This window comes from Cannabis sativa, chromosome 8, assembly GCF_029168945.1.
Source record: "Cannabis sativa cultivar Pink pepper isolate KNU-18-1 chromosome 8, ASM2916894v1, whole genome shotgun sequence".
Classification (NCBI taxonomy): domain Eukaryota; kingdom Viridiplantae; phylum Streptophyta; class Magnoliopsida; order Rosales; family Cannabaceae; genus Cannabis; species Cannabis sativa.
This window is the reverse complement of record NC_083608.1, coordinates 47,375,238-47,391,469: the sequence shown is the minus strand read 5'-3', so window position 1 is coordinate 47,391,469 and position 16,232 is coordinate 47,375,238. Positions and strand designations below refer to the sequence as shown.

Here is a 16,232-nt window from a genome sequence, read left to right as displayed (position 1 = left end):
TGAGAACTTTTGGCGGTTCGAGTCACCTTTCGCCGGCGAACTTATACATGCGCCGGAAAAAGGTAATAAATATTTTTTTTATTTTTGTCGGCGCGTAAATGCGCCAGCAAAAGTGTTGAAAAAAAGGCGGTCAAATTCCCTCGCAGTTTAAAAACATGCACACAAAAGTAGGTGAAAACTTTTACCGACAGATTTAATTGCGCCGGCAAAAGTATTGACCATTTGACCAATCGACACGTTGCATCAGGGTTTGGCTTTTGCCGGGGCATAAATGCGCTGGTAAAAGCTCTAAAAATTTTTGGCGGTCAACTTCTCCCCCAAATTAAAACGTGGGTGAAAATTTTGGTGAGAACTTTTGCCGTCGCACTTAGATGTGCTGGCAAAAGTTCTCACATTAATGAAACGCTGCGTTTCATGTTTATTTGTTCAGCTTCGACTTTTGTCGGCATGCCTAATTAAGGGCATCGGCAAAAGTTCAGGCTAAATTATCAATACATGAGAATGAACTATTCTATATAATAATTATGGTGAAAAGAGATTAATCAGATTAATCTTTTTTAAGTTTATACGATATATTTAGATTAAAACCAATAAAGATTTTATGTAATTAATTATATAAATTTAAATCATTTATTAAATATTATTTAACTATTTAAATAAATAATATAATTGAATTATGTTATAGGTGTTTATTTCCTATAACCAATTGAGAGAATCTCTTAAACCACTCAAGGAAAACCTTAACTACCTTAAAAGAATATCTCAACCAAAAAAAATATCAATAACTATTTTTTAAATTCAAATTTAAATAAATATTTATCTTTTGAATTAATTAATTAACCCAAATGAGGATAATTCTATCTTATATGCGCTACCTATGTCCATGGTCGGCCCTGAAATTTAATACTGTTAATTCATTTATAATTTAGATTTAATCTAAATTTGTGCACAACTTTTCAGTTTCAGAATTAACACTTAAAATGAATTGTTAGGCTATTTTTAGCCTAAGTTTCGGGTCGATTTTAGAGTTGTTTTCTTTGTTAATGTTATCTTTTAGAATGGTTTTATCTTATTATTTAATATTTTATTTATATACTTAATTAACTTTTTTACAATTTAGGACTTGAATGTTAGGGACCCTCAGGCGTACTCTTTACTCATTTTATCTCAAGGCTAACCCTAATTTTCAAAGTGTGTCAACCGTCAAGTGGCTACAACATGAGAAGCTGACTACAATGAAATGTGACAAGTCAACTCCTGAAGATTGAGAATTAATAGCATAACACACTTGGCTTAATGTAATAATTCTATTAATGAGATATAATATGATAATAGGTTATTTGTTCCATCTAATCCAGTACTTACATGACTGCCTATAAATAAAGTCATCACGTTGCTATACAAGGATCCAAATTTTGGTTCTCAAGCCATCACGATGCAAAAATTCTAAGAACCTCTATATTCTAATATAGTATCTTGTAGACTAAAATTTATTAACACCCCAACTATATATACAACTTTGTCTCAAATATCTCTATAATCATATACATTATTACTTGCCAAAAAACTCAATAACCAACTAACAACTAATTAAATCTATAACTAAATTATTTTGTGGTATTTTAACACGCAAGTATACGCGTCGTTTTAACAAGTAATACTCATGTATGTGAGATCGTTCTCACAAAAACTGTAGCTAAGTACCAATCAATTGTATTCTTGTTTCAATCTGGCAATCAAATAGATAAATTTTGAAACTAAATAAACTAATTAAGCAAAAATAAATAAAACAAATAAATAAGAGGTTTAACAATAGATGTGAAATTAGGGATATGATTTCAATTGTATCTATCTATTATGGTCTAACACGATTCAATTCCTATTACCAAATTCTATGCAATAGCATGTTTACTCAAGTAATTTATAGTCTTCTCAAATATATAAATCTCAATTACATGTAAAGTTTTTACTCTTGTGATAAATTAAACATGTAAAAGGCATTAAATACAAACCCTATAAGTTATCCAAACCATATAGATACTCTCGTCCTATATCGAAATTTATTTTTATTTCACTATAGCATAATTGATACTCATTTCTCAGATTTTGCATCAAAATCATAAACATTTAATTGGTGATCAGACAATTAAAAGTAATTAAGTACGAATGAAATAGAATATATAGAAATTGAGAGAAAATTAAATCACATTAAAACCATAAATCAATGTCAAACAATATCCATCTAACCCCCAATAAATTTTTTAGCTATTCATGTTCATCGTAGCAAATTCACACATATTAATTCAGAGTAGAAAAAGAAAATAGAGAAGAAAAAAATGTTAAAAAACTCGTTGAAAAAGGCTTCACGATTGATTTTGCTCTCCAATTTTCATACTCCTAAATCGCTTGTTAATTAAGAGTTTCTCAGGATTTTTTTTAGCTCTTCAAACCTCCTAAAAATACTAATAATAATGTGTTTATATAGGCTAACAAAGTTACCTAAAAGATACGAAAAAGATTTAAATTTTAAACTTAAAAAAATAAAAATCGCAACTCTACTTAAAAAACTATCTTTTTTTGCTATTTTTTATCTTTTTTTTTTCAGAAATTTCCACGACTGATAGTATTTTGACAATAACTCAACGATTCAAGATGCTCTACAAAGCTTAAAGAGAGATCTAGAACTTTTATATTTCGACTTTTTTCAAAATCTGACCAGATCATAGTCGAATTTAGGTTTCAAGTTTAAACTTTATTTTTTTTGCACAATTTTCTCTATATTATAGATTATTTTTTTTCCGAAATCTGATCAATTTATACATTTCAAAGTGTCAAAACAAACATAATTCTATTTCGAAAAATGATAATTAAAAAAATTTAACTTTAAATTACACAAATAATAACCTAAAAAAATATTAACGATCTACAGCCTATGACAATACATGGCTGATCTCATTCATTCATAATTATATACATACATGATATTGACAACAAATATTAATAGTAACCATAATATCTTTAGATTTTGATTCATAAAAAATAAATAAAATCTTTAGCTTTTGGATTATTCTTTCTAATAATTGCATAGTAAATAAGTCAAAAGTGAGGCGTTGAAATGGTACATTGATCTTGTTTGTTTTTGACCGAGAACATTCATGCATATCATCTTTTTTGAAAGAATTTTCTACCATGCCCAACTTACTTGGAAGACAAAAATGTATTTAAAAATGTAAAATTTTTGACTGAAAAATCGTAGTTGAAAACTTAAAAATCATCTTTATACAACGAATAGTCTACAATATATTTTTTATATATATAAATCAAAAAGATTATTACTCTACAAAAATTGTACATTCTAAGAGCATCTTTCAAAAAGACTTCAAATATATTTCTATACATTTACAAAGGTTTGGAGATATTCTCTATTTTGTGGGCTTACTCTTTGGCTAAAACATAGCCACTCTATGTTTAATATTGTTTTGTATTTTCTGTACAATTACACTTGCATTTTCTCTATTCTTATTCTATAATTTGTCATTTCTTGTATACTATATGAAGTACACAAGACTATTAGTGAGGAGTGTTCGCGGTGCAAGTGGTGCTGTTTTTAACTATTTTTTCAAACTAACCCGCTCATGCAGTTTTTTTAATTTTTCAAACTGTATCCACACCGCGAAACTAAAAAACCATAGAAACTGCACTGCAAAAAATGGTGCGGTGCCCATGTGGTTTTTGCGAGTTAGATCCTATCACCAATAATTGAACTATCACAAATATAACAAAACTTGAACAACACATGTTAAAAATATCATAAGGCTTGAAAATAAATATGAAAAAAAAAATAAGTTTCAATAATACAATAATTAGTGAGCTTTGGATTAGATATTCATATATTGGACCTAAATAAATATAAAAATTGTTGTTTTTATAATGTGCAGTGCGGTGCAGTTTGAACCTCATATTAACAATTCAAAATCGCACCGCGCGGTTTAAGAAAAATTCAAACCGCGACCGCACCGCACCGCAAAGAATTTCAATTCTGTTGATGCTGGCTCTGTCTATCCACCTGAGCAGCTTTGTCAATTCTGTTGATTGAGCTCCCCATTTCAGCCAAACCTTGACTTGTTGTGGACAAGCCTAAGAGAAAGAACAAGTGCTCTGTTGTGTCTTCCTGCTGAGAGCAAAAAAGGCAAGCAGAATCCTCAATAATGTGAAATTTGTGTAGTTTCTAGTCCTCAACCTATTTTGAACTGAGAATCATAATATGAAGCTATGCTTGGGAGTATTGAATCTTCCCCATATACTTCATTGCACCATGTTACTTTGTTTTGAGTGGGGCATAACATTTTATAGCCAAGAGAGATATGATACTACATGTTCATTGTAAATTGTATCAGTCAAGAGCTTGAAGAGCTTGATTAGATTCTTGGCTGCCACTATTTGTTTCCAATACTAACTTCCTTGAATTTGAGCTTTGTACTCCTACCACTCTTCATCTTTGAGGTAGATATTATGAATCCACCTTACTCCTAAATTGTCTTCCTTGTTTCATTCAGCATTAATTTTCTTGAAGCCTGCTCCTCCCTCTGTCTTTGTTTGGCAAACTGTGTCCCAGCCAACTAACTGTGACAGTCAGTAGTCCCGTGATCCGTAAGGGGAAATACCGGGTAAACTGTGCAATCCCACACCGCCTGGGGAAGGTCAAGTGGGATGATTCTGAGACTGTGTAGGTATGGGACTACACAGTTGAAGAGGGCTTAAATGGATTGATTGGTACTACCTATGTCAACAAGGTGCATCTTGTTTTTCGGTAGCCCATCTCGAAAGAACTCCACAGTTAAGCGTGCTTGGCTTGGAGCAATTTCAGGATGGGTGACCTCCTGGGAAGTTTTCCCAGGATGTGTGTGAGTGAGGACAAAGCACACTGAAAACACTCGTGTTGGTCTGTAGGGTCAGTCATTAGTCCATGAAGCAGCCAGAGTGATGAACTCGTGTATAAGAGCCATTAGTCCGTGGGTGTAAGGGCCCAATGGAGGCTTGAAGCGGGGACGTTACAAATGGTATCAGAGCCTTGACCCAGCCGGAAGTGTGGTCGACGAGGACGTCGGACCCCGTAAGGGGGGTGATTGTGACAGTCAGTAGTCCCGTGATCCGTAAGGGGAAATACCGGGTAAACTGTGCAATCCCACACCGCCTGGGGAAGGTCAAGTGGGATGATTCTGAGACTGTGTAGGTATGGGACTACACAGTTGAAGAGGGCTTAAATGGATTGATTGGTACTACCTATGTCAACAAGGTGCATCTTGTTTTTCGGTAGCCCATCTCGAAAGAACTCCACAGTTAAGCGTGCTTGGCTTGGAGCAATTTCAGGATGGGTGACCTCCTGGGAAGTTTTCCCAGGATGTGTGTGAGTGAGGACAAAGCACACTGAAAACACTCGTGTTGGTCTGTAGGGTCAGTCATTAGTCCATGAAGCAGCCAGAGTGATGAACTCGTGTATAAGAGCCATTAGTCCGTGGGTGTAAGGGCCCAATGGAGGCTTGAAGCGGGGACGTTACACTAACCCAACTCCTTACATAATGTATTGACCTTTTCATAGATAGGCCATACAAATTTGGTACAATAAGAGTGAATTGCAACAAGGACTGAATTGATTAGAACAGCCTTACTAGCAAAGGATAAATGCTAAAAGGTAATGTGTCTAACATAACTTTTAGTAGTAAAAGGCAATCAAAATAAGTATATTGTAGATGATACAAAATATGGTGGTAGAGGTGGTGATGACAGCTTTATAACATTGTTCATAAAAGAAAATCTACTTTGTGTAATAATTACTATAAAATCTTAAGAGTACCATTTAATATAAAATAGGGCCTTTTTCATCTTAGTGTACTAATATTATGGACACTATTGATTGTCATATTAACTATTTTAAAGCTTTTCTGAAAAAAGATCTATAATAATAATTTCAATAATTTTTATAGTTCACACAATAAAGTCATAGTTTATATTATCTCACTCATTTCTTAAAATAAATAAATAAATAATAAATAACAACATAAAAAGATAACAAATATTAAGTATAGCTTGCTGCTGTACTAGAGGTTTTAGGTTGTAAAGATGTAATTGTTTGTTTTGTGAAAATAAAATTGCTTGCTTACTTACTAAAAAAAATAACAAATATTAAAACTTCTTACTGTGTTGACTTTAAATTTCTACTCTCAGAAAATACTAATTAAAATAAATATATATTGTTTATATAATTAATGGGATAATTAAAATCATTAGTCTCAACTTCTTAACAAACAATTAAATAAAACTAATGTATATGAACACGTAGACCAAAACCAATATTCCTTGATCCCAAAAGAGACTAGAGAAAAACTGCTGAGTTATTATATATAAATATATATTTATATATATATATATATATATATTATGTATGTAGGGACATGAAGATTTTCTCTAATTTTATTTGCATTAAAAAAAGGTTAATATATAATATATATTATGCTTAACAAATACGTGTACATTTTAGTTTATAGTTTTTTCAACATTTCTAGATAATAAAATTTGACAATATTTCTTATAATACAAATTTTTCATATACATATATTATATATTAGATTAATATTACATGTGATTCAATTATATTTTTAATTTTTATTTTTGTTATATATAATTTTAATTGTATAACTAATTTTTTATATTATTCAATAATAATATTATTTTCTTATTAAAAAATATTTAATTTAAGTACTATTTTTAAAAAATATATATTAAAAATTTATTGTTAATTATAATTTTAGTTTAATTATAATAATTTTAATTTTATTATACTTTTTATTTTTTAGAAATATTATACAATTTTTCTAATTTTTATTGGGTAAATACCATTTTGGACCCTGTGTTTTGCAAAAGTTACAGATTGGACCCTGTATTTTGTTAAATGACAAAATGGACCCTGTATTTTCTAAAATAGTAAAAATAAGACCCTGAGCTTAATTTTTGACAACTTTTTTTTTAATACAACCAACTTGAAGACAATGCTTAATAAGAACAGATACAAAAAATGTAAACAGTTTTGTCATAGCACTTTTAGATCGGATTATAATTAAACTTTATTTTGACAAAAAATCAATTCAGGGTCCTATTTGTACTATTTTAAAAAATACAAGGTCCATTTTGTCATTTTACAAAACACAGGGTCCAATTGGTAACTTTTGTAAAACAGGGGGTCCAAAATGGTATTTACCCATTTTTATTTAAAAATAATATTAGAAATATATTTTTAAATTGCAATGTTACAAAAAAAAATTATATTATATAGCCACATTTAATATAAGATAAAAGATAAGAGAATTATATGTAGTGACTTTAAATTTAAATTGTAATATTTTTTAAGAAAAAAATAATTTTTGTCATATAGTCACGTTTAATATAACATATGTTAATCCGAAAAAAAAATTCTGGTGACGTGGACATCAATGTTTGATATGTGGCAAGAAATATCGGAGTTAAGTAGTTCCGAGTCATAGTAGTTGACCTAGAAGGGGTCCCTAGCCCTGCGCCCAGATTGACTCCAAGAACTCCAAAATGGGTGTTTAAATTTCGCTAAGGTGTTTCTAACTCATCATCTTTCAGTATTTTGTACCATAAATATATGGAACATCCAAGTCCACGCCTTAGAAGCTAAAAGTACATAACACAGCACCTCGAAAGTCAACCCAAGCGCCTAGGGTTTCACCCAGCGCCCAGGTTGACAACCCAACTAGGGTTTCAGTTTTCAAAAACATCTTAGTGCAAATGGGACAAATTTTGTACTAGGACAAACTTTGTTTTCAAAATTGTACAAATAGGATCTTGAACTAATTTTTTGTCAAAATTAAACTTAATAATAATCTGATCTAGAGATGTTATGACAAAACTGATTATATTTTCTGTATCTGTTCGTATTAGAAATTGTCGTTGATTATATTAAAAAAAAATTGTTAAAAATTGAACTCAAAGTCTTATTTTTATCATTTTAGAAAATATAGAATCCATTTTGTCATTTAACAAAATAAATGATCCAATTAGTAACTTTTACAAAACACATGATCCAAAATAGTATTTATCTAAAACTATATAAAATATTTATAAGGAGATAAAAAGATTAACACCCAATTTTTTTAGATAATAATACACAAATAAGTTTATCATAAATTATATGTAAAAATATAATTATTTAAAAATTAAAATTAGAGTGCCATGTAGTGTAATCAGATTGGCTAACTTGGTGAATCCCTGCCAAATGTCACCCGTTGATTGGTTGAGAAAATAAAAGTTGAACTATTGAGTGGAGGGTCGGCCCTAGACAAGCTAGGCCCGCGCCTAGAGCGCACTCATTTTAGGGACCCAAATAAAAAAAATATCTTTTAAAAACTAAACTTATTTTTTTAATAATTTTTAAAAATACTATTTATTTTTAGGGAAATTACCTCATATATTATTTTTTTACCTTTTTTTCAAATTTATGATTTGGATTTCTAAAATGGTTGCAGCGCTAGTTGCAATAGGGTTTTCATACGATTTTTTGTTACAATTTAGGTTACACTAGTTACAATAAGGATTTCTATATAGAATTCTGTAAAAATACAAAAAAAAAATGTTTAGAAGTGTAAAAATAAAGATATAAAAAACCCGTACTTTTATAGTAGCAAAAAAATATTTTTTTGCCTATAGCCCATTTTAACTCAGGGTCAGCCCTAATTAAGTGCACACATGGTGTGTGTTGAAGAGAGGAACAAGAAAATATTAAATTTTTAAGGAAAAAAATTAAATTAAATTGAAAAATACTTATATCTATTAACTAAAATACTCTTATATTATATTATATTTTAAAATGTAGGGATATAATTTTATCCCATGATGTACTAATGTATTCTCTGGTACATTAAATGAGTGTCTACTTTTTAACCCTAATTACCCCTAAATTAATCTCCGCCGTCAGATCAAATAACTCTTTCATCTGACGGCTGCCGTACATCACGGATTACAATCCGTGAAAGTACAATAACGGGACAAAATCATATCCCTTAAAATGTAAGACTACCCTATATATACTTTTACCTTCCAAAAATAAATATTAAAACTAAAGTGAATAAAACGTTATTTTTTATTAAAAAAAAAAAAAAATGGGTAGCAGGGTGGAGGAAGCCCACTCTCAGGTTGGGCAAGTGGCGGAGACACAAGGACCAAGTTAGGCCATGGAAGGCGACTGACTGGCAAGTGGGGGACAAGACCTGTCTGCGTGGGGCTCGTCTGATGCCAAGGCTGCCCGCCAATAAGGAGCGACCACGTGGCGTGGCTATCAAGTGGAGCAGTGGAACTGGGCTGATTATCTTTCCGTCCATAATTTTATTATATTTCATTTGTTTGCCTTTTTTTTTTCACCATTGTTATTTTTTACTTCATACCAAAAATAAAAATAATTAAATTCAAATATACCACATTAATATACCATTGTTAAAATATACCACATTAATTTTAAACAAACATTTATTTAAAATTTAATTAATTTATAATTCTTTTAATGTATTTTTTATTATATTTTAATTTCATTTATAGTAAATAAAATTAAATTTAAACAAAATATTTTTAATATACAAATATATTACATTATTTTCAAATTAATCAAAACAAACTATCCCTATTAATGTGAGCTCTAAAACATACTATAAAAATTTGGGTGTGTTCCAAACAATATTCAGTGTGGTGCCTTGAGACATTGTAATTGCTTTGTTGTTTTCTTAAAATAGTCCTCATATTTTAAAAATACTAAGAAATCGGCCCACCCAAATAAGATTTTAGATTTTGGCCCCTTCTAATCAAAACCTTTCTCCGTCCGTCCCCTGAATCCGATTTTAATATTATACTAATATTGAAAGCTTTATATTTTCATTTCTGGCAAAGCAAAGAAAACGAAAAACGAAAGCAGTAGATTTAACCAGTGAATCAGAAAGAACGTAGCGAGTATATTTATGATCACATCAAAAACAATAAGTAATCATCACTCTATATGAATCTCTTTCATCATTTTCACACCAAATTCTATACATACGAAACCAGAAAAGAAAAAAAAAAGAAATTAGAGCATAGAAGAACCTTCAGAAAGATAGGGAGAGCATCACGAGGTCCCAAAGGGAAAGAGATGAAGAGTAAATCTGAGAAAGAAAGAAGATGAGGATACGAGCAGCAAGATTTATATATATAATGATGTTTTTTCAGATTGAAAACTATAAATGAAATAAAGAGGGACATCATGATCCCCTCTCAGATGATTTTCTTGTCCACATGAATCATATATATATATAAATACATACAGTTGCTGCTTCTAGTATCTCTCCCTTTCTCTCCTGACCTAAACGCCTCCATTCTTTCCCTTCAATTTCCTCCCTCCCACTAACCCTAAAGCTTCTTCCTCTTATATTTATATAACCCCTGTACTTAGGGTTTCTTATTGTTTTCTTATGTTCAAAAAATAAATAAAAATTTGTATTTTTACGTGTCCTGTGTGAAATAATTACCATTTCAATTCAATTTTTTTTTTATAAAATATACATAAAATTTTAAAACAAAAATTACAGAAATAGAATAAATTTTTATTTTTAGTTTTTCACCTCAAATTTTTAACTTTATTACTTTTATACTGTGGTAAAAAAAAATTTAAAAATGCTATATTTTTTTTAAAAAAAATACTGTCTAAATTTTATTCTATTTTTTTTTTTTTGAGATAAAATGCTATTATATTAAAACAAAGGGTTAAAATACAATAGGCATAATTGGCGGAGGAACTTCCTCCAACCATGAACATTTAGTTCCCGCCGAAAGAGCATATCTAGCCAGCAAGTGAGCGGCATTATTAGCAGATCGATAAATATGAGAGACCTGAGCTCCAGGGAAGTTGGAAACTAAAAGGGAAATGTCATTAATCAAACTATGGAAATCAGAAACTAGCTCCTGCGAAGATAATAAACCTTTAACCACTGCCAAAGAATCCGTCTCAATGAAATGCACTGGTAGTTGAAGGTCTTTGATCCACTGTAGACTATGCATAAGAGCTAAAGCTTCCATAATGTCGGGTTTAAAACAGCCTTTGAAGGGGCAAGACATTGCAGCAATAATGTCACCAGAGCTATTTCTGAGAACAGCACCAAACCCAGACATTTGATTCCTTGCGTTGATAGCAGCGTCTGTGTTCAGTTTCAGGCGACCCGAAGGAGGATTGATCCAAGCAACTGCCGAATTCCCTGCTGTAGAAAGAGCAGCAGAAATTGTTGATGCCGTAGGTGCTGATGGTTGTGTAGCAGCGTGATAATCATCCAAATACGAGAGTGCAAAATAAAGAAGAACATCATATGGTTTTGGTTTCGTGCCATGTTTCTCTTTATTCCTTTCTGTCCAAATGCTCCATAAAATAGTAGCAAATTGTTCAAGCTGCAAAGAAGACCAGCAAGGTGAAATATGAAGAAAAAATTCCATCAATTTCATTCCTGGAGGAAGCAGATCAGCAATATTAAAAGCTGAATTTTGCCAAACTTTTTTGGCCCTTTTGCAGAAAAAAAGAGCATGAGTGATGGTTTCTTTCGTTCTGTCACACAAAGAGCAGCGATCGTCATCCGAAATGTGTCGATAGTGAAGGATATCCGCAACTGGGAGACAATCATGAATAGCACGCCATAAGAAAATTCTAATCTTTGATGGTACTCTCATTTTCCAAAACTTTTGCCACCATTGTTGAGCTTGAATACTGCTGCCATTCGGTTGTTGTTCTTCCAAATCTGTAGCAAGTTTGTACCCCGATTTAACCGTATAGAACCCATGAGAATCATGATGCCATATGAGTTGATCTTGCTGAGAAGTAAGTGTTAATGGCAAGCTGATTATTTTGGTGACATCCGATTCAAGAAAGAGCAATGAAAGCTTGTCATGGTCCCATTGTCGATCAGTATTTATAAGATCAGCAACCTTCATATTGATATTTGTCCCATTAAAAACCAACGGCTTAAATGAAGTGATTCCAGGCAGCCAAGGACTTGATGCACAACAAATGTTTTCACCATTACCGACCTTCCAGCGAAGCCCTTTTTGAAGAAGTTCTTTACCCCAAATAATTCCCCTCCAAGTTAAAGATGGGTAAGAACCCAAAGTAGCATCAAGAAAGGAATTATGCTTAAAATATCGAGGTTTGAGTATACGGGATAGAAGTGAATTGGGATTTGAGAAAATTAACCAAGCTTGCTTTGCCAATAAAGCTTGATTAAAATGAACAAAACTCTTAAAACCCATACCTCCTTGAACCTTTGATTGTGTTAAAGCTTTCCATGTTTTCCAATTTATACCCGAAGAGGAGGAGTTAGAGCCCCACCAAAATTTGTTGCACATGGTTTCAATCTGACCAATGAGAGATTTGGATAGTTTAAAATAGCTCATAGCGTAAGTTGGGATGGATTGTGCCACCGCTTTGAGCAAAACTTCTTTGCCGCCAATGGAGAAGAGCTTCTCTTGCCAAGCTGATAATAAATTCCAAAGCTTATCCTTAATGTCTCCAAAAAGTATTTTTTTATCTCTTCCTGAATAAGAAGGTAAGCCTAGATAACGCTCATGACAAGGTTTGATTTCCATTTGAAGAACCTGTTGTATATGTTGCTGAATAGCGGGAAGAGTATTCGGAGAAAAAGAGAGAACCGACTTATCAATATTGAGACTTTGCCCTGAAGCTCTGCAATAATAAGCAAGTGATCGCTTGATAGCCATGGCGGATTTGTGATTAGCACGGCAGAGAACAAGGCTATCATCAGCGAAGAATAAATGAGATACACTCGGAGCACCTCTTGCAATACTAAGACCATGTAAATTACCACCTTGCTCTTCAAATTGAAAAAGTCTCGAGAGTAGGGGTGTTCATCCGATCCAATCCGCACTTTTTTGGTCAAACAACATCCAATCCGCACTAAGTGCGGATTTCATATTTTGGATCCAATCCGATCCGCATAAGAGTTTAAATCCAATCCAATCCAATCCGCAATAGTGCGGATTGGATCGGTTATTTTTTTAATAATAAATTATTTAATATTTCATAGAAAAAAAATTAAAAAGAGACTATTGTTTCTTAATCTCTAATAATAATCTATTTCCATCTCTATTTATATACAAATTAAACCAATATACATATATATCAATATATATATACACTTATCTTTAGATTTATACTAAAATATATATGTATCTAATTACTAAAATAAATAAGCTAGTATATATATTTAAACTTTATGTGTATGTGTCTATGTGAATAAGAATTATTTTTCTTGTGTTTTTATTACAAAATAAATAAAATACACCAACTCAATATATTACTAAAAAATATTAAGAAATTAGAAGTTTGTGTCTTTTTTTTAATTAATATATATTACATATTATAATTTTTTTAAAATATATATATAATTAAGTGCGGATTGGATTGGATCGGTTACTTTTTGAGGTCAAACAACATCCAATCCGCACAAGTGCGGATTTTAGATTTTTCAATCCAATCCAATCCGCACAAGTGCGGATATCCGCATTTTGTGGATTGGATTGGATTGGATCGTGCGGATTGGATTGGATCGGATACTTTGTGAACACCCCTACTCGAGAGTCCTTCCGCGCATATGATGAATAAGAAGGGGGACAAAGGATCTCCTTGTCGTATACCTCGGGTTGGAATTAGGTGGCCACGTGCAGAACCATTGACCGAAAAGGAATATGAGACCGTGCTGATACATCGGTAAATGAGATCTGCAATTGCTGGAGCAAACCCCATTGTAATCATCATGCTATGAACAAAATGCCATTCTACTCTATCAAAGGCTTTGCTCATATCAAGCTTAATGGCTGCATATCCTTCCTTGCCTCTCTTTAAGTGTTTTAAGGAGTGGAGGAGTTCAAAAGCAACCAAAACGTTATCCGTAATGAGCCTTGATTGGAGGAAAGCACTTTGAGATTCGGATATAACCATTGACAGATAAGGTTTTATTCGAATCACAATTGCTTTAGAGACTAATTTGTATAGCACATTACAAAGGCTGATGGGACGTAGCTGGGACATTGAGTTCGGCTTCTTAACTTTAGGGATCAGAGTGATTAGAGTTTGGTTGAAACAAGAAGGATCCGCACCATTATTCAGCACTTGAAGGACAGTTTGAGACACCAAGTCACCCACAATATGCCAATAATTAATGTAGAACATGACCGACATTCCGTCAAGCCCAGGGCTGCTATCATCACTCATAGAAGATAGAGCATTAAAAACATCCTCACGAGTATATGGCACCAGTAGCAAACTGTTAATCTCATCTGATATGGTGCACGGCACTTTGTTTAACACATACTGTACTGCTTCAGCATCGAAACCAGCAGTAGAGAAAATGTTTTGAAAATAATTCTCAACAATCGAACCAATTCCCTGCTGTGTGGTATGTAAAACACCTTGGTCATCGAGAAGTTCTTTGATTCTGTTGGTGTTATTCCTAGTATTAGCTTTTTGGTGAAAGAATTTGGTGTTGGAATCACCCGATTTTAGCCATGAAGTTCTTGATCGTTGTTGCCAATATTCTTCTTCTTGGGAAAGTAATTCGTCAAGGATGTGTTCACTTGATTTGAGTTCTTCAAAATGAGATCTACTAGTGTCATATGAGTTGTGAAGGGCAGCAACTTTGTCTTGAGAGATCTTGATCTTTTTTGGTAAGTCTCCAAATTTAGCTCTATGCCAAGATTGTAAGTTGGTGGCACAATCTGCAAGATTTTGCAGCAACTGTGAAGTCGGGTTAGCCAAAGAAGAATGCCAGTTATTTGCAATAATGGTAGAACAATCATCTTCATGGAGCCATAGCCTTTCAAATCTAAATCTAGATTTGAATTTCTGTGCAGGAATGGACGAAAGAGGCTGAGCATTAACCATTGTGGCCCTGTGATCGGACTGAAAAAAATCAAGATGGGAAATAATTGGAACCTTAAAGACCTGAATCCAAGGAGAGTTAATGAATCCATAATCCAATCGTTCCTTCACATTGGAACCACAAGTATTGTTGTTGTGCCAAGTAAATCTCTCACCCTCAAATATCAATTCTTGTAATCCACTTGCATCAATGGTATTTCGGAAATCATCAATTTGAGAATCATTTTTTATGGGGCCTCCTAATTTATCTGTGTGGGAAATAATCTCATTAAAGTCTCCCATGACAAGCCAAGGCAGTAAAGGGGCCGAGTCTTTGAGCTTCTTTAAAAGTTCCCAAGTGAATTTTCTTTGTGCAACAACAGGAGATCCGTAAAAACCAGAGAAGTGACAAGTAGGCCCATCAAGAAGAGCTATATAACAATCAACAAAGTGCCTTCCATAATTTATAATAGTTACATTTACATTAGAATTCCAAAGAAAAAGCAAACCACCACTAAGACCTATTCTAGGAACCTCTATACCATTAGGAAATTTAAATGCATTGCGAAATTTAGAAATAGAACCTACACTAAGCTTAGTTTCCATAATAAAAATTACATCAGGTTTTTTTTGAGATATGAGCAAACGCAATTGACGGAATGCTCTCGGATTGCTCAAGCCCCGAGCATTCCAAGAGATGATATTCATGACGATTGGCGAGGCTGAACATCAGCCTTCGCCAAGAGAGCACCATTACCATCGGCCTGCAGTGAAACATCAGTATGTTCATAAGAAGCTTCAGGATATTGATGTGTTGAAAGGTTGGTGGAATCTTCTAAAGGAGCCATTCTAGTTCGACATCTCTTCAGCACAGTACGCACATTACCACTAGAGGAGACATGCTGCCTTTTAGAAAAAATAGATGACATTCTATTTTCATTGTTGGTGAAAATTGGTGAAGTAGTAGTAGCAGTCGAAATGGTAGCAGCTGAAAAGTCCAAAGGAATGGACGTAACCGAACTGGAGTTTGTTGAAACTGGAACAGAATCTTGAGAATAGGGTCGACTGATATTGTTAGGAGGAATGTGGACATATGCTGGAGGAGTTGCAACTGAAAGCATAATTGATGTTGTTGCAGAGACAGAAGCCGAGCTATTGATGTTGCCTTGATGAGAATTTTTAACTGTTGAAACCGTGGTTGAAGGAGAAAGAGATGCAGTGGTAGTGGAACAAATGATCGGCTTATCATCACAATGCTTGTCCAAATTAACAGTCG

The 16,232-nt window shown here is 32.8% G+C and overlaps 1 protein-coding gene, 1 long non-coding RNA gene and 1 other non-coding gene across 3 annotated transcripts; all 3 read right to left on the bottom strand.

The window, feature by feature from the left end:
- Positions 1 to 9,618: 9,618 nt before the first annotated feature.
- Positions 9,619 to 10,582, bottom strand: LOC133030343 (uncharacterized). The gene is made up of 2 exons (XR_009684192.1): positions 10,147 to 10,582; positions 9,619 to 9,893 (listed from the first exon to the last, which is right to left on the bottom strand). It is a non-coding gene; the product is annotated as an uncharacterized LOC133030343 (long non-coding RNA).
- LOC115701726 (small nucleolar RNA R32/R81/Z41) lies at positions 9,990 to 10,086 on the bottom strand. The gene has a single exon (XR_004008713.2). It is a non-coding gene; the product is annotated as a small nucleolar RNA R32/R81/Z41 (small nucleolar RNA).
- Positions 10,583 to 10,803: 221 nt separating the features above from the next.
- Positions 10,804 to 15,664, bottom strand: LOC133030655 (uncharacterized). Its single transcript, XM_061103465.1, has 2 exons — positions 13,735 to 15,664; positions 10,804 to 12,911 (listed from the first exon to the last, which is right to left on the bottom strand). Exons 1-2 carry the CDS (start codon positions 15,662 to 15,664, stop codon positions 10,804 to 10,806), a joined length of 4,038 nt encoding a protein of 1,345 aa, XP_060959448.1.
- Between the last annotated feature and the right edge of the window lie 568 nt (positions 15,665 to 16,232).